Raw genomic sequence first — 23,269 nt, 5'->3', positions numbered from 1 at the left:
TAAGACGGTAAGCAGCATAGAGATGAAGGATCAACTAGATCTGAGTAAAACTTCTTTACAATACAAATATAGCAATATCTCATAGGGAGATTATCTATAAACATACCTTAATCGCGTAGAATGGCCAAACCAGATACTACTCACAGACATCTTAACAAAAAAAAAATGTCAAAACAAATCCCTAAACATACAAGACAAAAAACGTGAGGTATCAAAGTGGCATTCTTTATCTTCCTTATCGTGCTGGAATATCCAGCCAGGACATGGCCACCCATTTCTTCTCACCATAAGGTGTGTTTTGGTAGCTGATTTTATGAGAGGGTATGATGGAGGCCTGGTTGGAGAAATTTTCTTCATTGTTTTTTTTAAAGGTCATCAAGTTGTCACTTCTACTTAATAGCTTGTTCTATTCACAGTTATGATTTGATTAAATCATTTATTTCTATTTAGCACTTCTGATAGTTTGTTCTTAAATTTTTTTATGGTGGTTTTTCTATACTAACTTACTCTCCTTGCTTGGACCTTTGGAATTCAAGCACTGCCTTTTCCACAAGAGTTGTTGGTTGGCTTGCAATAAGACTTCAGAGGGCAAAATTCTTTTGGATTCCTCAAAAAATAAACACAAGAATTGCGATATAAAAAAATCTTTTGATAACAATGAGGCACTAGTAGAAATTGTAAGAAATACTATACCTGGCACCAACGTAAAGGGGACACAGAAGAGCATTAACAATGCCATGGACATGATGGAGAGGAAGACAATGCAAAATTGTGTCACCGGAAGTCCAGCCCCATGCTCTGTGCAAGCAACTTATTTGAGACTGTATGTTTTTATGGGTCAAAACAACACCTGAAAATAAAATCAATGCATTACATTTATTTATAAAATTTGATTAATCATCTACAAGTTTACAAAAGCAATAAACAGAAGGATAACAGATAAATTTACCAAATATTAACAAAATATGAGTTTCTACATTAGGAGTAGAGGTGACAATTAATAAACGGGTAAGATCTATCACTGATAAGATCCTTCATCAAAGCTTCTAGAGCTGATAAATAAAAATGCTATGTTTCTCTCCTTATTAAAAGGAGATAATCCATGTCACAGATAGGTCAAGCCCTATCATGAATTTTATGTAATATCTGGGAAGGAGATTTTTATTTTCAGTTATTGCAATATAATTAAAACAAACTTCTTTTCAGCACAAAACCTACTTAGATAAATTTTATACTCCTCTCATAAAACCCTAATTTGAAAAAAAACTATTAGATAAGTATATATGAAGATACAGCATCATAAAAAGAATCAGTTAAAGAATCAATGCGAAAGCCCCATTAAAACAAAAATGAAGAGCTCAAGGCACTCAATGCTTTACGTTTCCGAGTTTCAAATCCAAAGCAGGTGAAGAAAAAATCAAGCATTGCTGAGTATTTAAGAAATGAAACATCAAAGATAACTCATCCACATCACAAAATAAGCAATAATAATAACAATTGTAAACTTATAATTAATGGATTATATGTATTTTGGGAAAATTAGTGAAGTACAGTGGAACCTCTACATACAAATTTTCCAACATCCAAAATAAAATTCGACCAAATTTCTGTCTCGACACCCAAAGTGTTGCTCCAATATACGAAGTAAACAATACGCGTACGCGTGGAATTTTCTCGAAAGCGTCAACCGTGGTTTGTTGTTGACGCTGCTAGACGGCAGCACATCGGAGGGACGCCAATCGAACGTCACCTTGATCAGTCCTCTCTTCTCGTGCGCATCGTGTGGTTATTCTCTATTCGCTCAGTTATTAACAGTGTTTTTTATCTTCCTTTTTCACGTGTTGTTTTCTGTGTTTCATAATCATGGGTCCTAAAAAGCTTAGTTTCGGTTCAGGAAGTAGTAGTAGTGGTGAGAAAAGGAAGAAGTCAATGCTTTCATTAGAACTAAAGAAAGAAATGATAGAAAAGCATGAGCGAGGTGTACGTGTTAGAGATCTGGCTAAACAATATGGCCGGAATATGTCTACGATCTCGACGATCATAAAACAGAAGGCAGCTATTAAGGCAGTGAAACCTTCGAAGGGGATCACGATTATTTCCAAACGTCGTCGTAGCCCTACCCTTGAAGAGATGGAACGCCTTTTGTTAATATGGATCAAGGACAAGGAGATTGTTGGCGATACGATCACTGAAACGATCATTTGTGAGAAAGCCAGCGCTATCTACAGTGACTTGAAGGTGGCGGGCTCTGGGGGTGACGCAGGGGAGAGTTCAGCCGATCCTACGACGGAGAAATTCAAGGCGTCTCGAGGTTGGTTTGAAAAATTTAGGAAACGGACCGGGATTCATTCAGTTGTTCAGCATGGAGAAGCTTCTGAGTTCGGACACCAAGGCTGCTAAAGACTTTGTTAAAAAGTTCGAAAGCATCCTGGCGGAGGAAGGCTACGTAGAGCAGCAGGTGTTCAACTGTGATGAAACCGGTCTGTTTTGGAAAAAGATGCCTAGTCGAACGTACATTACCGCCGAAGAGAAGAAAATACCTGGACATAAGACAATGAAGGATCGGTTGACTCTTGCGCTTTGTGCCAACGCCAGGGGGGACTGCAAAATTAAGCCTTTATCAATTTACCATTCTGAAAACCCTAGGGCATTTAAAGCACATAGAATTAATAAAGACCTGCTACATGTTCTATGGCGTTCTAATTCTAAGGCTTGGGTTACTAGGCATATTTTTGTGGAATGGGTAAACGTAGTTTTCGGCCCTGCTGTCAAGAAGTACCTTCAGGAGAGGAATTTGCCTTTGAAGTGCTTGCTTTGTTAGGACAATGCACCCCCCCCCCCCGACTCGAAGATGATATCATCGACGAATACAAATTCATCAAAGTGTTGTGTCTTCCACCGAATACCACCCCATCAGGACTAATAATCACACAACACTATTATAAACGTAAAAAATAAAACTGTACATCAAGATAAGACTACGAACGAAGAATAGCATCTGCTAAAACCCAAAATAAATAGCAAAGTCGAGTGGGGTGGGTACTAAACAATAACAAAGCTAGAACACTATCTTGTTCGTGGGCTGGACTTGCTAGCAAAAAGTACCATGAGCATAATAACGCAAAAATAATAACGGTTCCAAAGGCATAAGGCCAGGGACTTAACCAAGAACCTAAGTGACACAGTACTAAACGGGCAGACTAAGATGAATTCTCAAGACAAGTGAACAAACAATGGCCGCCGTGAAGGGCCAGACGGGAATGATAAAACAGACTATACTGGATATAAAACAAAAGCCCGGTACAATAAAAAGCTGTCAAAACAAACTATGGTACTTAACATTGGAATGTGTGAAGATGGAGCCTCGGACATGACGAAATAAATCCACGAGTGTGAAAAAAGCCGAGAGCACCGCAAAAATTTCCCACAATGTCGCAGTCCAAAAAGAAGGATGTTGTTCAGATGGCGCTCGCGTCGGGGCGTGGGTGGCGTGGCTCTGGTAGGTTGGCTAGGGCCTTTGTATCGGCCCATCCCTTTGATGAAGGAATTAACTAAATGGAAGACAACCTGTGAATAGTGGATTTCACGCACCTTTGCTTTATACACGACACCCAAAAGGTGCTCGCGCGAGGGTTGTAACCTCAGCATTCCATGCTTTTATCTTTCTCTGGTATAATTGGAAGGTTTTATCAGAAAAGGTATATTAGAAGGACTCTTTTCACCGGGCGCCACAGGTCTCTCCCCAGAAATAGATTTTTCCTTCGTCAAAATCCCTTATTTAAGCAGTGCTTTAATGTCACGCAAAGCACCAACTCAACTTTGCGTGAATTTTGGAGGAGCCACTTTAATATCGTGCACTGCTTAAAGATCATAGATCAGGCTTGGGAGGGAGTAACTCGTCGGACCCTGAATTCAGCTTGGAAGAAGCTTTGGCCTGATGCTGTTGCTCCCAGAGATTTCGAAGGTTTTGGCCCCGAGAATGAACCTGTGCTTGCCGCTGAGGAAGACGTCGAAGAGATTGTATCCCTTGGCAAGTCCATGGGTCTGGAGGTGGATGAAGATGACATCACCGAACTCGTCGATGAGCATCATGAAGAGCTCACCACCGAGGAACTCAAGGAGCTGCAAGCCATGCAGCATGATGAGTTCCAAGCGCAGTTGAGTGAGTCGGAGGAGACCGAGGAGGTAGGCCAAATCTTAGGTACGGCGGAAATAAAACAGATGTTGGCATATCATCAACACGTGGTTGATTTCATCGACAAGCATCACCCACAGAAACTTCAGGTTTGCCGTGTTGTTGCGCAGTTCGATGATGTTTGCTTAACTCATTTCAGAAAAATCATCAAAAGCCGTACCAAGCAACTTTCACTCGATAGTTTCTTTAAAAAATCTCTACTAAAACGGTCAAGTGATCATGATGAAAAGAAAGAAAGTGAAGCAAGAAAAAGGAAGACCGAATCGAGTGAAAGTGATGAAAATTTAAAATAAGAAAAGAAAAAAAATGTAAAAAAAAAAAATATAAAATTATAAATATGAAAAAAAAAAAAATAAGCTAAGTTAAGTTTAAGTTCACGAAGTGTAAGTTAGTGTAAGTTATCGTACACGTTATCGTACAAAGTCGCCGTCCCTACCTCCTCGCTGATTTCTGTATTATTATATTGTATTAATGTTATGTGTAATTATGTGTAGCCATTTATTAAGGATTTATTAAGGGTTTTTAGGCTGAGGAACGAATTAAACAAATTACCGTGTATTCTTATGGGAATATTTGCTCCAATATACGATCATTTTAACATACGAAGCAGTTTCTGGAACGAATTAAGATCGTATGTAGAGGTATCACTGTAAATCTCCCTAGGTATTGCTTTAACCCTATAATTAAAAAACGAATTACAAATCACCTATATATAGATTAAGGAAAATATTTGAATAAAATAAACAACAATTGGTTAAGATATTCATCATCATCTCATCCTACGCCTATTGATGCAAAAGGCCTCGGTTAAATTCCACCAGTCTTCTGTACCTTGAGATTTTAAAACAATACTTCTCCATTCGTCAACTCCCACTTCACGCTTCATAGCCCTCAGCCATGTAGGCCTGGGTCTTCAAACTCTTCTAGTACCTTGTGGAGCCCAGTTGATAATTTAGTGAACTAATTTCTCATGGGGAGTGCAAAGAGAATGTCCAAACCATCTACATCTATAACTCACCATGATTTCATCCACATATGGCACTCAAGTAACCTCTCTCATAGTTTCATTTCTAATCCTGACCAGCCATTTAACTTCCAATATTCTTTATTCTATTCACCTTAAAAAATTAATGAATGATTTGAAGTTCTTTGGCATCATGACATCGAGGGTCATTAACGCCGATATCATTTATTATAAATAAAGATTAAAAGAATATTCAATAACACCAGAAAAATAAATATGTTATAAAAGTTAAAAACAATTGAAAAGACCTGCTGCTGATATAAATTTAAAAATGCCACTGGCATTGTACGACACATCATGTCAAGGATCTTGGCAAGGATGAACCTGCCATCCTCACCCTAAGCCTCAAACGCATATCTATTTCTTTCTGTGCTATAAGTCAGGCATTCACTCAACAAATGCCTCACTGTCAATGGTATCAAACAGTCGTCGCAATATGGTTGGTGTTGACCAGCCAGCAGAAACTCACGTGTCATCCGAGTGTGACAAATGAGGAGACGACAAAGAGTAGTCTCCCATGTTCGGGGCATCCCATTATACCTCCAAGAGAATATAACAATCGTAATTTCTCTCAGCTTATTTTTGGTTAAACTATACCAATGCTGTTGCCAATTGTAATAAATAGAATTCTTAATTGCTGGTAAAAAATCATTACAGAGAATGGGATACATTCTTGGTAGCAACTCGGCTGCAGCACTCTGCCAGTGAATCTGCCTCTTCATTTCCAGACACACCTACGAGTGCTGGAACCCAGCAAAATCAAACTGTTATACCTTTTAGGCCAATAATTAAAAGCCACTCTAAAATCTTTAAAACTAAAGGGTTACCAGAATTAAAATCTTCTAAAGCTTGAAGGGCACTTCTTGAATCACTTCAAATGGTAAAAATTGCCCTCCTCTTTTAATGCTATTTTCTCAATAGCAGTTAGTATGCCATATAATTCAGCAGTGAACATGGAAGTTATTGGAGGAGGTGCACCTCTACATTTAAAAGAACTACTATATACTTCTAATCCAACGCCAGCATCAGATTTGGAGCCATCATTATATATAAAAGTTGATTCCTTATATTCTTCAACATGTTCTATAAAAAGAGACCTAATACAGCCATGTTTTTTAACTCCAATAAAATATTTACAAAAAGATATCTCTGGTAATTTCCACGGAGGGGTTGAAATCCTAAATGGAAGCACCTTACCTCTAATTATATCAAAACTGTTTAATAATTGTTTTACCTGAAAGCCATAAGGTTGAGGAGATTTTGGGTGCAACTCAAAGTATGTTGAGTGCCTTACAAGGCTTGCAGTCTGAAAGGCTAAAGAGTTGGGGAGTCTTTGTAACCTAAACCAATACCCAATAATGGAAGACATTTGGTAATGGTCTATAGGTAACTCTCCAGCATCAACCAAAAGACTCGAGATAGGTGAGGTTCTAAAAGCTCCTGTGGACAACATAATACCAGCATGATGTATTGAATCTAATATCTTTAACCGGCTTGGGGTGGCTGAGGAACATATTTCACACCCATAACAAATTTTGGAAAAAATTAAGGCCTTGTATAATTTTAAAATGTTTAACGGTCTGCCCCCATGATGTATGGGACAATACTTTTAAATGATTCAGTGCCTTAAGACATTTAGCTTTTAACACCTCTAAGTGTGGGACCCAGGTCAATCCTAAAAATTTAGCTTCCCCTACACATGGGATCCGTTGCCCTTTCATGTATATATCCGTGTCTGGATGTACTCCTAGGATAAGACAGAAATGGACAATAGTAGTTTTGCTTGTAGAAAACTTAAACCCATTCATATCAGCCCACGAAATGATTTTATCAATTGCGATATGCAGTTTTCTCTGAACCATAGCCATTCTAGCTCCAGGAAAGGATATGGAGAGATCATCCAAAAATAGTGTTGAGAGGATATCTTGGGAAATGATTCAAGATATCCCATTAATTGCTAGTGCAAATAGGGTCACACTCAGCACACTGCCCTGGGGAACTCTTTCTTCCTGACATTTATTCTCTGATAGTTTCCCCCACTCTCACTTGAAAAACTCTTTGTGAAAGAAATGACTGAATAAAGAGTGGTAGCTCTCGTTTTAATCCCAACTTATGAATGGTTTTAAGTACAGTATACCAAATCTCCATGTAGTATCATATGCCTTTTAAGGTAAAAAAAGACGGTTACGTGGTGCTGTTTGGAAGCAAAGGCTTCACAAATAGAGGACAAGTTGTATCAACACATCAGTTGCGGAGTGCATTTTTCTGAATCCACAATAGGTAGGTAATAAAATACCTTTCTTTTCAAGGTACCACACCAGTCTTGTAATGACCATCATCTCAATTATCTTATATAGGCAAGATGTTAATACAATAGGTCGATAACTTGCTGCTAAAAACTTATCCTTAACAGGTTTTAAAAAGGCTAAAATAATGGCTACTTCCCACACTTGGATAACTATGATCATGCCATATTCTATTAATAATGCTTGAAATAAATAACTTGGTATTAACTGGTACATGTTTAATCATTGCATATGGAATTCCATCGGGTCCAGGGGGCTCTAACCTTACATGTAGCAAGTGCAGAATCAAATTATCTTTCAGTAAAAGGAGAATTGTAGGGCTCTTCCCTTTATGTTGCAAAATTTGAAACTTTCTTTTTTTTAATACTCCTATACTGATAACCAGGAGCTGCTCCACACTTGCATGATACATTTGAAAAATAATCAGCAAGGGCATTGTTAACTTTGGTTGCTCCAGAAACATACTGACCATTTACCCTTAACACTGGTGGTGGGTTTGGGATGAATTTGCCTGCTATCTTTTTCACTTTCCTCCACACAGATGATGTTGGTGTTCTACTGTTAATGGAGGAAACAAACGACACCCAAGACTGGCGCCTGGCTTCTTTCATGGCACGACCGAACTGTGCTCTACATTTCTGGTATGACTAAATTGTCCTCAGCACAGCGCCTGCGCAATCAAGTTGAAGACTTTCTTGTGGCTCTGTGCAGGGCAGTTAGTTCTGATGACCTCCAAGGGGACTGGTCGTCGTTTGAATATCCCTGTTGTTTTTGGAATTAAATTGACTCCTGCTGTGTGAAAAGGTCCATTAGGTAGGCCTATGGCATCAAGAATACTTTCAAACTGTTCTGCATTTCCTTCAATTCCCCTTAGCTCTAGAAATCTATCCCAGTCCGCCTTATCAAGATTCCATCGAGGCGATCTCTGTAAAGGTGGACCATTATTGGTTTTTATAATGATTGGTGCATGATCACAAGTATGCCAATCATCTAATGCTCTCCAATTAAAATCGAGAAGACAGTTAGAGCTTGCAACTGATAGGTTAATGCAGGACAAGGTACCTGTCTGAACATTAAAGTGTGTGGGCTCTCCTGCATTAAGGAGTCCTACATCTTCATTCTCCAAAATTGATGATATATTACCCCTTGTTTTTGCTAAAATATCACCCCATAAAGGATGTCTACTATTAAGATCTATAAGTAAGAGAAAAGGTTGTGGGAGTTGTTGAATCACCTCAACTAAATTATCATACGAGATGTCATCATTTGGAAGAAAATAAAGAGAAAAGATTGTATTTTCTCCCTATATCAATCAGTATGACCAATGCCTGCAGAGGGTTACAGATAGACAAAGATATTTTGGGGAACATCTCAACGAACGTATATAAGATTTCCCCCATGGCTCCCTATTCGTTGATCATATCGTGTCCTATAGCTAACATACTCTCGAGAACAAGGAGTTCTAGCATCGAGCTTGCTCTCCGGTAGACATACAATTATAGGGGAGTGCTCACGTATGAGGAGGTTAAGTTCTTCATATTTGGTCCTTAAACCCTGTCAATTCCATTGTAGTATGGAGGAAAAAAATATGGTTTATTTTTTGGAAGATACCATGGATGAAGTCTTCCCATTAGCAATATTTGATCTAATACTATTTCCCGGTGGTATCTCTAGAGAGGATCTTGATATATTGGGTTTTGTGTTTGTCTTTTTCTTTGTGCCCTTTTGATCTAATTGTTAAGGAGGATGGTGGACCTCAACTTGAATATCTGATTTATTTACGTTGTCTTCCAGTTGATCAGAAACTCAGCAGACATGACATTACATTTATTGGAAGTCGTGACTATAATGTTTCTTATGGTAGGAGGTGAGAGATGGAGGTCTCTCTTTTTCGATTAAAAGGGTGTGAGTTATCAGGTTTTTGGACCTTCCCCACTACAGGTTCACCAGGTATATTGATTTCAAGTGGAACTTCTATCTCATCAAGCAAGGACACGGCCTGAGGAGGTTTGTACTACAGTTTAGAATGGGTTTTGAATATCTTTCAGATCTTCAGGTATCTGTTTTGATTTTTCTACAATTTCTGGATATAAATTTTCAATGGGACTTTCAACGTCTTTCACTACTTTCATATGTTTCTTTACATTAAAAGTGAGGATATAATTTTGGTCCATGTACTTTGGCAAGTTTTTCTTCAGAAACATTAAAAAAGATTGTCCTGTTCTTATCTACTTTTCAAGAGCTCTTTTACGAGCCTCTTTGAAAGTAACCCTTTCCATGGTCCTAATGGCCTGAATTTCTTTTTCAAAAATAAAATTAATACAGCTTTTAGATGTAGCTGGGTGTGCTTCCCCACAATGTATGCAATTTGGATTTTCTAAGCATGCCCCATGATTATTTTTTCCAAAGTTGGCGCAAACAGCTGGCTTATTATTTAGTTTTTCCTTGCATTTCTGGGTTAAATCGCCATACATTTTGCAATGATAACATCAGAATGGTGAATGGATATATGGTTTCACCTTCAAAGATAGCCAACCAACTTTAATAACATTTGGTAATCTGCATTGATCAAATGTTACAATCAAAGTAGTAAGAGGAATGCATTGTTCTCCAACTCTCTATTTCATACTGACTACTTTTACTACTCCTTGACTTTTGAGTTCATCCTCAATTTCTTTTTCCTCCATGTCCAGCAATTCTGGAGCATATATTACACCCCTACTCCGGTTGAAAGTGGGGTGCGAAACACATTTGACCCTAGGACCACCCAATGTTGTTAGCGTTTTTAATCTTTCACCTTGTATTGGGCATAGTGTGTCTATCAAGAGACTTCCATTTCCCTGGGGAAGAATTTTTGGCTGCCCTCCACATACAGTAACTATTTCCCTGTTAGCTTTAAAAAAAAAAATTACATGCTTATGTCTTCCATTTTCAAATTCCATGTTAAATTTTTTTTCATAATTCACCACTTCATAGTGACCAAGTAATACTTCTACGTTTCTACATTTTTCGGTACTGTCATCATCTCTCTCTCTCTCTCTCTCTCTCTCTCTCTCTCTCTCTCTCTCTCTCTCTCTCTCTCTCTCTCTCTCTCTCTCTCTCTCTTCTTCTTCTTCTTCTATAGTGTTTTCTTATCATTCTTTAAATAACAGGAATAAGGTTCTAATGTTACAAAATTACAACCCGAGTTGGAGCTGTCGGTACCGAGGTCCATGTTTGTATTTTCCAGGTCATCAATAGAGGGGTTGGTTTTTACAGAAGAAGCAGGCCATGTTATCCATCTCTTATCGGAGGATGTCAGTCCTATCCCATGTGGCCCAACACAAGAAGAGGCTTCAGAGGGGACCAGTCCTCTATTAGAGAGGGGCTGCCTCTCTTTAGGTGGTTGTACACTGGTCGGGGGGGGGGGGGGTAGTTAGCCCTCCCACCGACGACTCCAATGCCTGGCGTCACCTAACCACAAATATGGGTGACATAAAACCAGATCACTCGAACCCTACTCTTAACAGACTTGGTCTGCACCCAATGGGGTCTGCTAGAGGGTGATGGCGTCTAAATTGATACAGGTTGAGATGGAACGCTATCCATTCCACACTGTGCCCCAATCTAAAGAAGCAACCAAAGTAAATCAAACAAGCCTAAGTCGTCAACAAGTTCAAGCCCAAAAGGAAGAGATAGGAGAGTAAAAGAAATATCCGAAAGGAAAACAGAAAGTGCTATCTCATTTAGTTGGATCAACAATTGAGCACCGAGGTCCAGTGGGAAAGCAGTTCCCACTGTTCATTAGAGCCCATCTGCTAATCCCTAAGCTCTCATTCTCATCAAGGCTTTAGCATTTGGAGGCTATTTATCTTGAACCCAACCTCATGTGATATTTCATGTATTCTGGTAAGCAAGTTTTGCAAGTCCTGTGGTGTTCTGCTAATAAGGACAGTGTCATCAGCATACTCTATGTTAGCTAATTACCTGTTAACAATTTAGTTCAATCCTTCTCAACCATCCCTAACTGTTCTACTCATAACAAAATCCAGGAGGTTGATAAACAACATAGGAGACAACACATTCACTCGGAGTACTCCACTGTTAACTGGAAATTCATATGATAGGACTCCACTACCATTAACTTTGCACTTGTTATGCTCAACCAAAGACTTAATCAAAATTACATATCTAACATGAACTCAATTATAACATAGGACTCTCCACAAAATTAGCCAGACCACAATATCAAAGGAATTTTCAAAATCTACAAATGCCAGGGTATCACATGATACCTCCAAGAAGATATGACGTTCCTTATTTCTCACATCTTAACTCCATCTAAACTATCCCAATGCTGGTGGCAATCATTATAAAACAAATTCTTGATACTTGGTAAATAATCATTACAGAGGATGAAGAATCATCTTGGAAGCAACTTGGCTACAGCATTCTTTACCAGTAAATCTGCCTTCTCATTTCTGTGTCGGAACACAGCAAAAATGAACTCATAGCTCTTAGTCCAATAATTAAAAGCCACTTTAAAATCTTTAAAACTGAAGGGTTACTGGAATGAAAAACTTCTAAAGCTTGTAGAACACTTCTTGCCTCGCAAAATGTTAAAATTGCCTTCGTCTTTCAATGCTATTTTCTGTATAGAGGTTAGTATGCCATATACTGTGAACGTATTTTTGTTCATGGTGTACTAATTTTCGTGGTCTTCGTGGGTGGGAGAATCCACGAATTTACAAATCCAACGAAAATTTTTATACACTGTCACATTTTGGTATTGAACTTTGGCACATTCGATTTGTGTAGGTAAACCTACATTTTCTAAACCATTGTGGATTACTAATTATTTTTATTTGTTATTGTGAATGTTTTATTTTGGTGTGCACTATAATAATTTTTTTTTTCTTTTGTAGGTTTAGTCATTTTCAGAGATTACTACTGTTTATTTTTTCAATTTTTTTTCTGTATATTGAATTTTTTTCATATATTTCCTGAATAAAAATAAAATTAAAATAATTGTTTTTTTATTTCATATTTATTTTAATATTTTCATCAATATATAACAATGCGTTACATAAAAAAAGTATTAGCTACTAATATGCATAAAGCAAGACATGTTTTCAGCAGCCTGCTGGGTTTGGTAGGCCTGGTGTAGTAGGTTCTTTGGTCTTGACAGAGCCAGTTTTCAACCACTGCGTTAACGACATGTTTGAAAGTGATATGCCTACTAACTATCTCGTCTCTATTTAAAGGCTGTTAATTACCATTGAATGACAACAAAAGATTTTGAGTAATGTTTTAGCTTGGGATGCTCTATTAGAAGAACTTGGGTGGTTTTGTGATTTTCTTTTTTGGCGGCGACATTATAACCATTTGTAGTGATAAGTAATCTCTTAATTAGTGTTAATTATTAAAAAATTTGAATAAATGAATAAAAGCAATGCATTGCAAATGAACACTTTATCATAATTGGGGTTCAACTAATAACCAAAAAGATAGAAGTTTCAAATCGGCAATCCACGAATTTATGAATCAACGAACCAACATTTTTTATAAAACAATGAAAATTGGTACCCACGAACAAAAATACGTTCACAGTAGTTTGGCAGTAAATATAGAAGATGCTAGAGGAAGTGCACCTCTACAATTAAAAGCACAATTATATACCCTAAATCCAATGCCAGCATCAGATTTGGAGGCATTATAGTATATATAAATGCTCATTCCATATTTTTTTTGACATGTTCCATAAAGAGCAACCTGGCTTATAAATCAGTCATGTTCTTTTTATTCCAATTAAATATATACAAATAGGTACTGTATATCCAGTGATTTCCATGGAGGAGTTGATGATATCATACAAGGGGGCACTTTATTTCTACCTATATCTAGACTGTCTAATAATGTTTTTACCCGGAAACCATATGATTGAGGAAATTTTGGGTGCAACTCAAAATATCTATAATGCCTTACAAGGTTTGCAGTCTGAGAAGCTAAAGATTCAGGGAGTCCTTGCAATGTAAACCAATACCGAACAATAGAAGACATCTGGTAAAGGCTTAAAGGTAACTCTCCAGCGTCAACAAGGAGGCTTGGGATAGGTGAAGTTTTAAAAGCTCCAGTGGACAATCTGATACCAGCATGGTTTATAGCCTCCAAAAGTTTTAATCATCTTGGGGTGGCCGAGGAGTATATTTCACACCCATAACTAATTTTTAAAAAATCAACGCCTTGTATAATGTAAAAGGGTTTGGGATCTTGCCCCGACCCCCCCCCCCCCAATGTATGGGACAAAACTTTTAAAAGATTCAGCACTCTTGAGGCTTTCAAGTGGGGAACCCATGTCAGCCTAAAATCAAATATCAACCCTAGAAATCTAGCTTCACCTACATATGGGATCTGTTGAACTTTGATGTATATATACAGCCCTGGATGTACTCCCTGAATAGGACAGAAATGGACAACTATAGTTTTACTTGTCGGAAACTTAAATCTATTCATATCGGGCCACTGGATAATTTTGACAATTGACAGTTGTAGTTTTGTCTCAACCATTGCCATTTTAGCTCCAGCAAATAATATGGAGAGATCATCCAAAAGTAGTGATGAGAAAATATCCCGGGGAACGACTGAGGATATTCCATTAATTTCTAGTGCAAATAGGGTTACACTGAGCACCCTACCAGGAGGAACTCCCCCACTCTCACTTGAAAAACTCAATGTGGAAGAAATGATTGAATAAACAGTGGTACCTCTCCTCTTAATCCCAATTCAGGAATGGTTTTATGTATGCCATAACTCCATAGGTATCTTATGCCTTTTCAAGGTAAAAAAAACTCTGTTATATGGTGCTGTTTGGAAGCAAAGGCTTCACAAATATAGGATCCCAATCGTATCAACACATCAGTCAAGTGCATTTTTCTAAATACACACTGGAGAGGTGATAAAATGTCCTTCTTTTCCAGGTAACACATCAGTCTTGCATTGACTATCTTCTCCATGATCTTACATAAGCAAGATGTCAATGCAACTGGTCGGTAGTTTGCTGCTAAGAACTTATCCTTACCAGGTTTTAAAAAGGCTAAAATACAGTAATGACTAGTTCCCAAACACTTGGATAACTATAATCATGCTATATTCTATTAATAATGCTTAAAAAGAATAACTTTGTATCAATAGGTACATGTTTGATCAATGCATATGGAATTCCATCAGGTCCAGGGGCTGTATCAATACAAGTAGCAAGTGCACAATCAATTTCTCTTTCAGTAAAAGGAGAATTGTATGACTCTTCCCTTCCAGTTACAAAATTTTCTTTGCTTTAATGCCCTATACTCATGACCAGGATCTGCTTCACAGTTGCATGATACATTTGAGAAATGATCCAAGGTGCATTACTAACCTCATTTGCTTCAGACACATACCGACCATTTACCTTCAACACAGGTGGTGGGTTGGGGGTGAATTTGCCTACTATCTTTTTCACTTTCCTCCATACATAAGATGGTAGTGTTCTACTGTTAATAAAGGAAATAATAGATACCCAAGATAGGGGCCTAGCTTCTGCTATGGCACGACAGAACTGTGCTCAAAACTCCTTGTATATGATTAAATTCTCCTCAGTACAGTGTCTGTGTAATCAAGGTCAGGACTTTCTTGTAGCTCTGTGCAGGGCAGCTAGTTCTGAATACCACCAGGGGACTGGTCATCGTTTGAATAACCCTGTTGTTTTAGGAATTGAATTGACTCCTGCTATATAAAGAGTTCCATTCAGTAACTCTATAGCATCATCAACACTTTCAAACTGTTCTGCACTCCCCTCAATTCAAATTAGCTCATGAAATTTAACCCAGTCTGCCTTGTCAAGATTCCATTATGGCAATTAGTCTAAAGGGGGACTATTGTTGGTGTTTATAATGACTGGCGCATGATCACTAGTATGCCAATCATCTAATGTCCTCCAATCGAAATTGAGAAGGCACTTAGAGCTTGCAACTGAATGGTCAATGCAACTCAGAATACCTGTCTGAACATGAGAGTGCTTGGGCTCTCCTTTATTAAGGAGTCCGACAACCTTATTTTCTGCAATTGATGATATAATATTGCCCCTAGTGTTTGCTAAAACGTTGTTCCATAAAAAAATGTCTACCATTCAAATCTCCAAGTAAAAGAAAAGGTTGAGGCAGTAGTTGGATCACATCTACTAAATTATCATATGAAATGTCATTTGGAGGCAAGTAAAGAGAACAAATGGCATATTTTCTTCCTATATCAATCTGGACAACCTTTGCCTGCAGAGGTGAACATACACAGATATTTAAGGAACATCTCAACGAACGTATATAAGACTTCTGCCATGTCTTCCTACTCGATGATCATTTGGTGTCCTTTAGCTAATATATTTGCGAGGACAAGGAGTATTACGATCAAGTTTACTCTGCTGTACACATATAATCATGAAGGAGTGCACATGAATGAGGAACTCAAGTACTTCATATTTGACCCTTAAACCCTGACAATTCCATTGCAGAATAAAGGAAAAAACTATGGTTTATATTTGGAAGATAGCTTAGATGAAGTCTTTCCATTAGCAATTTTTGATCTAACAATATTTCCAGGTGGTTTTATTAGGGAGGGTCTTGATAGATTGGGTTTTGCGTTTGTGTTTTCATTTTTGTCCTTTTGATCTAATTAATTGTTGTGGGTGATGGTGAACCTCAACTTGAATTTCTAATTTATCTAAACGGTCTTCTGGATGATCAGAAACATCAACAGACAAAACATCATATTTATTTGATGTCATAACTCTGATGTTTCTTATGGAAGGGGGGCAAGAGAGATGGAGGTCTCTCTCTCTTCCATTTAATACGTGGTGAGCTACCAGGTTTCTGCACCTTCCCCACAACCAGTAAACCTGGTAGCTTGGTTCCGAGTGGAATCTCCATCAAATCAGGCAAGGACATGGCCTGAGAGAGGTTAGTACTATTATTAGTGATGGGTTGTACAGAGGTGGACAATACCCCAGTGTTAATACACCGTAACAAAGCCTCAGAAGGCAATTTGCTTACTTCGTCATGCAGTACTTTATTATTGGATCTTGTATTTCTGTTGTTAGAACTACTGGCAGTACTAGGTGTGTTTGATGTCTCCTGTGGCAAATTTCCTTTAGATTTCAATTCCTTTGCATGACTGTTTTGTTTATTCAGTAGTCTTTTTGCATACCCTATACTTATGAGTTCCATACTAGATTTGTTGAGGGCAGCTTCTTCCAACTTCTATAGCTCGGAGCTCCTATCAGTGGATTGAGATTTGAGCTTCTGTTCAAACCCCTAGCCTTAAGTTTATACTCTCCATGGTAAGTTTTGGAGCAAATGATACACATTTTTACTTTTTTACAAACTTTTGAAGGGTGTCCGAATTCAAAACAACTGAAACACTGTAGTGGCTTCTGTTTGAAAGGTCGAACCCTAATCCTTTCATTTTCAATAACAATATGAAAGGGTACATCAGCATCCTGGAGAGTAAGGAAAATCATCCAATGTTCCAGTAACTTTATAAACCCTCCATACTCTTAGTGGACACATGCCAGTATGTCCTCTTCTGTAAATTCATACGACTCTTTATTGAAAACTACGCTTCTTTCATAACTAAAATTTATGTGGGGTTTGACCTATAATTTAATATAGTCACTACTTGTTTTTAGATTAGATACTATCACAGACTGTGTGGATGATTTGGCATGGATGAGGAAATTATTTTTTCCAAAGCAAGATATATCACCTGGAGCAATGGTTCTTCTTTTTTCTGTATAAATTTACAAATTTTAAAATAACTTATGACCTTGTACAACTTTAAAATAGTTTTGCAGTCTGCCCTGCCGACGATGTATGGAACAAAACTTTTAAAAGCTTCAAGGCATCAAAATATTTGGCTTTTAATGGTTTTAAGTGAGGAACCCATGTCAAACTACAATCAAATACGAAGCCTAAAAACCTTGCTTCACTTGCATATGAAATCCGTTGACCTTTGATGTAGCCTACACATCAGGGTCTGGATGTACTCCAAGAATACAACAGAAATGGACAACAGTAGTTTTGCATGTCAAAAACCTAAACCCATTCAAATCAGCCCACTGAATAATTTTGTACACTGTGAATTGTAGTTTTCTCTCACCCATCGCCATTCTGGCTCCAGCAAATGATATGGAGAGATAATCTAAAAATAGTGTTGAGAGAATATCTTGAGGAATGAATGAGGTTATCTCATTAATTTCTAGTGCAAATAGTGTTACATTTAACACACTACACTAGGGGACTCCCTCTTCCTGATATTTTCTCTTTGGTAGAGTTTCTGCCAATCTCACTTGAAGAAAAAAATCTATGTGAAATAAATGATTGAATGAACATTGGTAGCTCTCTTAGTAATCCTAAATTATGAATGGTTTTAAGTATACCATATCTCCATGTACTATCATATGCCTTTTCAAGGTAAAAAAAAAAGACTTGCATGGTGCTGTTTGGAAGTAAAGGCTTCACAAATAGAGGATCCAAGTCGTATCTACACATCAGTTGTTGAATACTAAAATATCTTGCATTGACCATCTTCTCTATGATTTTATATAAACAAGATGTCAATTCAATTGGTTGATAGTTTGCCACTAAAAACTTATCCTTACCGGATTTTAAAAAAGTTGAAGTAATGGCTAGTTCACATACACTTGGATAATTATGAACCCTCCATATTCTGTAATAATGCTTAAAATAAACAACTTGGTATTAAAAGGTACATGTTTTATCATTGTATAGGGAATTCCATCCGGTCAAGGGGCTGTATCATTACACATATCAAATCAAATTCTCTTTCAGTAAAAGGAAAATGTAAGACTTTTCCTTTCTTGTTGCAAAATTCAAAAATTTTCTTTTTTTCAATGATCCTATACTGGTGACCAGCAGCTGCTTTACTCTTGCATGATACATTTGAGAAATGATCATCCAAGGCATTGCTAGCTTTAGTTCCTCCAGTCGTATACTGTCCATTAAACTTCAACACTGGTGGTGGGTGGTTTAGGGTGAAATTGCCAGCTATCTTTTTTACTTTCCTCCACACAGTAGATGATGGTGTTCCACTGTTAATGGAGGAAACAAAAGACACTCAAGACTGGCGCCTAGCTTCTTTCATGGCATGATAAAACTATGCTTTACATTTCTTGTATATAATTAAATTCTCCTCGGTACAGCGTCGGTGCAAGCGAGTTAAAGACCTTGTCGCTCTGTGCAGGACAGTTAGATTTGAAGACCACCACGGGACTGGTCGTCCTTTGAATAACCCAGTTGTTTTGGGTATTGAATTGACTCCTGCTGTATGAAGGTTCCATTCAGCAAGCCTATGACATCATCAATTTCTCAAACTGTTCAGCATTCCCTTCAATTTCACTTAGCTCATGAAATCTATCCCAGTGTGTCTTGTAAAGATTCCATCAGGTCGATCTCGGTAAAGGTGGACCATTGTTGGTGTTTATAATGATTAGTGCATGATTACTGGCATGCCAGTCATCTAAAGTCCTCCAATCAAAATCCAGAAGGCAATTAGAGTTTCCGATTGATAGGTGAATGCTCGACAAGGTACCTGTCTGAACATGGAAGTGAGTGTACTCTCCTGTATTAAGTAGTCCCACATCTTCATTTTTCACAATTGATGATATAATGTTGCCCCTTATGTTCGCTAAAGGATGTCTACTATTAAAGTCTTCCAACAAGCGAAAAGGATGAGGGGGTTATTGAATCACCTCTACTAAATCATTATACGAGATGTTGTCATTAGGAGGCAAATATAGAGAGCAAATTGCGTATTTTCTCCCTACATCAATTTGTACAACCACTCCCTGCAGAGGGGTACAAATGGGTAGAAATGTTTGGAAAACATCTTGGCAAATGTTTGTAAGACTTCCACCATGGCTCCCTGTTTGTTGATCATATGGTGTCCTATAGCTAACATACTCTCGAGGACATGGAGTATTAGTATCAAGCTTACTCTCCTGTAGACATACAACTATAGGGGAGTGCTGATAATTCAGGAGCTTAAGTTATTCATATTTGGCCCTTAAACCCTGACAATTTCATTGCAAAATGGAGGAGAAAACTATGAATTATTTCCCACAAGACATCTTGGATGAGGTCTTCCCATTAACAGTTTTGATTTAACAATATTTCCTGTTAGCTTCTTAAGTGTGGGTCTTCATAAGTTAGGTTTTATACTAGCCTTTTCAATGTTCTTTTTACCTTATTCTTGAGGGGGATGGTGGAGCTCAACTTGATTTTTTGATTGATTTAAAGTTTTCTTATTGACCTGAAATATCAGCAGTCAGAACCACATCATATCTATTTGATGCCATAACTGGTTTTTTTAATAGGTGGTGGTGAGAGAGATGTAGGTATTTCTCTTTTTTATTAACCAGTTTGGGTGTTTTCCCCACTACTGGTGTACCTGATAACTCGGTTTTATGTGAAACCTCCATCAAATCAGGCAAAGATATAGGCTGAGAGAGTTTAGTATTATCCTTTGTAATGGGGTACAAAAGTTTAATAGAGGTGAGCAAAGGCTCAGGAGGTGATAGTCTTGCCCTATCATGCAGAATTTTATCATAAGATGGCGAATTTTTTTTTCGAGGAATACTGGCAGTAATAGTTTTGTTGGTTGTCTCCTGTTTAATTTTTCCTCCTGATTCCAATACCTTTGCATAACTTGTTGATTTAAAAAGTTAAAGTTGCGGGTTTTAGGTCTCCCCTGAGACGACCTTCATCATCTCCTCAGGCGACCATGAGCCAGCTGGGACTATCACTAGCCCCTCTAACCTCCCCCCCAGGCACCACCCTAGGGAGTACCCCTTTTGCTGTGTAACCTTTGCACTCCCCCATTCCTAGCTGCTCTTTAGACACTTAGAATTTGCAAGCCACAAGTCCGAGATGGTAGCGGTAGCCTGGATAGTATAACTATCCCCCGTCCTCTCGCTAAAATATGTGTCTCTATAAAATGGCTTACCTCTTAATTGCCTATAGTATGATTCCCATAGACTGGGTGTTCTTTTGAATTATTCTGTTAGAGATCCAATAAATCTCTCAATTACATCATTTTTGAGTGGCTGTGTGCATCATTTACTTGCAAGCTCAACCACAATCTCATGTTAGTATCTTATAGGGTAAATGTAGGGATTAGTACTTCAGTTGCTTAAAGATATCTCCTCCCCTCATACACTTCAGTAAGGTCTTTAAAATTGATTAACAAGATAGCAAAATTTAGCCTTTGAGATGAATATTTTTTCAACAAAATCGAAATAAATTACTTGATATATGTACTTCGTTTTAGGTAATATACAGTATATAAATTAGTTACCCCAAATTCCGAAAGACTGATAATTCATGTTACCATTTGGTGAAAAAGCCTTCTATTCCACAAGATGGGTAATTGCTATTCTACTCCTGGGCTATGATTTGTTGCCTACCCATAAACCCATCAGCAAGGAAATTACAGGTTACTTTAAAAATTACCTTAATAAATTCTTTTACATCATTTGACATTAACAGATATATTGGATTAGTTTACAGGTTTCAACCGCAAAATACTGTTAATCAACTGATTTTGAACAAAGCGAAAAATCTATTTTTGGGTGAGACAGCCATGTCGTTCTGATGGAAGGTTCCTATTGGTAGCTTTCTAAGGGATATTTGGCTACAATGATATTCCCAGAGAATTGACCTTTAGGTCTCCAGAATTCTAACTCCTGGCGCGAATATCCTTAAAATTTCTCTTAAGGATTTAGCATAATATCAGGGGATGTATATCTTGATATGACACATAGCAATCTTCACCCTGAATAGCGTTTTCGTTTCAAGGGGGAAGAGTGGCGAAAACAGAAGGGGAGCCGTTATCAAGGTTACCCTTCCTCCCGTACTATTACGAGTATCCAAGATGGCGCTTATTCCTTGTAGCATTGAGCATGGTGCTACAGATATAGTAGTTTCGGGAGGGATCTTGCCAAGGCCTTTGGGAAAGGAGGGTGGGTCCATCAGGACGACATGGCTACCTCACTCAAAAATAGATTTTTGAGCGAATTTTTTGGGCTCAAGCCATGTCGTCCTGATGGAAGTTTACCAGAGAATTACTAGAAAGTACTGTATCTGTGGATTTTCATAGGTGCCTTAACCTTGGGACAAATTTTCCTATGGTCATCCAGACCATTGAGACATATGACGTTACCGTTATACGTCATTACCACTAATCATAGACATTATTAGGGCTTCCTTCCCCCTGCAGGGAAGAGTCATACTAGACAGTAGAAAAGGGGTCTCAAGGTTTGCATATATTGTATGAACAAACATAGCATCAACTAGATATACAAGAGTCTCACAGTTTGTATATTGTGTTGGAACAAAAGTATCAGCTATATTTATTGTCCATAAACATACAATAATATGAGGTTTTACTTAGGTAAGTAAGTAAGAAAATTCTGGCTATACTTTATTAGTGTTAAATGTGGGGGAAATAAGACGCAATTACACTTTAATAGACATTTATTCACGATAAATGACTAAAAATAGAATAACACGTGTAATATATATTAATATATATAAAGAGAATTATACATTTATGCAACTTAATACAGAAAAAAATGTTTCTACCTGAAAGGGAAGAAATGATTAGTGCCACTATGGAATTTGAAAATTTAATAAAATTTTCTAATAAAGTTTTCTGTAAATGTTGGATATTATCAACACTGTGTAAAGTACTCACAGCACGAGTGTTATCTGTATAATTCTACACCTGAAATATTTTGAACAGTCTTTAGTGTCACCATGGTGACACTCACTTGAAAAGTATTGCACTGGAAGGTGTCAACACCTTTTCACCGTAATTGAGAGTCCCAATCAATTCACTGTTCATCGCAGTACTAGACGACAGGTTTTAATATACTACCTGCCACCACCACATAATGCTTAAACTCATGCACTTGCTTCGCATAATGTTTATAGAAGACTCTAAATGACTTCCATCCAGTGTACGAGCGAAGACGCTCAAAGTCCATATACTGAAAAAAGTTCCGTGATGAAGCAATTTTTCTTGGATCGTGACCTGCGGGTGTACTGTCAGGATCCGCTCTACGAATAAAGTAGGTGAGCTTCGCCCTCAGTTGTTTTAGGGATAATTTGATCCTGTAGTTTCTCCTTTAAAGAGCTCTCCTCCCCTGAAGTCTGAAGTTCTTCGAAGATAGACCTTAGACATTCTACTGGACAGAGAGAAATCTTCCTTCAGAGGGCAGATTCTCCAGTGGGTAGCTCGTTTTTAGCAAGAAAGGTAGGATCAGGAAAAAGATTCAGTTCTCCCACTTCTGTGAACTGAATATGTCCCTCGTTTCTAGATAGGGCCACTATTTCACTCACTCTAGCCCCCGATGCAATAGCGAACAGGAAAATAACTTTTTGAGTTAGATCCTTAAGAGAGCAATCTTCATTGTTCACTGTTGAAGTATAATGTAGGACCTTGTCCAAGGACCATGAAATGGGCTCCGGAGGAGCTGCAGGCCTAAGTCTAGCACATGCCTTAGGGATCTTGTTGAAGATTTCGTTTGACAGGTCCACTTGGAAGGCGTATAGAAGAGGTCTAGTCAGAGCCAACTTACACGTAGTTATCTTGTTGGCTGCCAGACCTTGTTTATGAAGGTGGATAAAGAAGGACAGACAAATATCTATTGAGATTTCT

General features: G+C 37.9%; 1 protein-coding gene across 1 annotated transcript in view; it reads right to left on the bottom strand.

Annotated features, from left to right (window-relative positions):
- Positions 1 to 665: 665 nt before the first annotated feature.
- Positions 666 to 23,269, bottom strand: part of Acsf3 (Acyl-CoA synthetase family member 3) — a 242,146-nt gene continuing 219,542 nt past the window's right edge. Inside the window, exon 6 of the mRNA XM_068344483.1 lies at positions 666 to 850. Coding sequence (XP_068200584.1) covers positions 666 to 850 — 185 coding nt within the window. The remainder of the gene's footprint in view (positions 851 to 23,269) is intronic.

The sequence above is a fragment of the Palaemon carinicauda genome, chromosome 21, assembly GCF_036898095.1.
Source record: "Palaemon carinicauda isolate YSFRI2023 chromosome 21, ASM3689809v2, whole genome shotgun sequence".
NCBI classification, from domain to species: Eukaryota; Metazoa; Arthropoda; class Malacostraca; order Decapoda; family Palaemonidae; genus Palaemon; species Palaemon carinicauda.
This window is presented reverse-complemented; position numbering and strand designations above follow the sequence as displayed.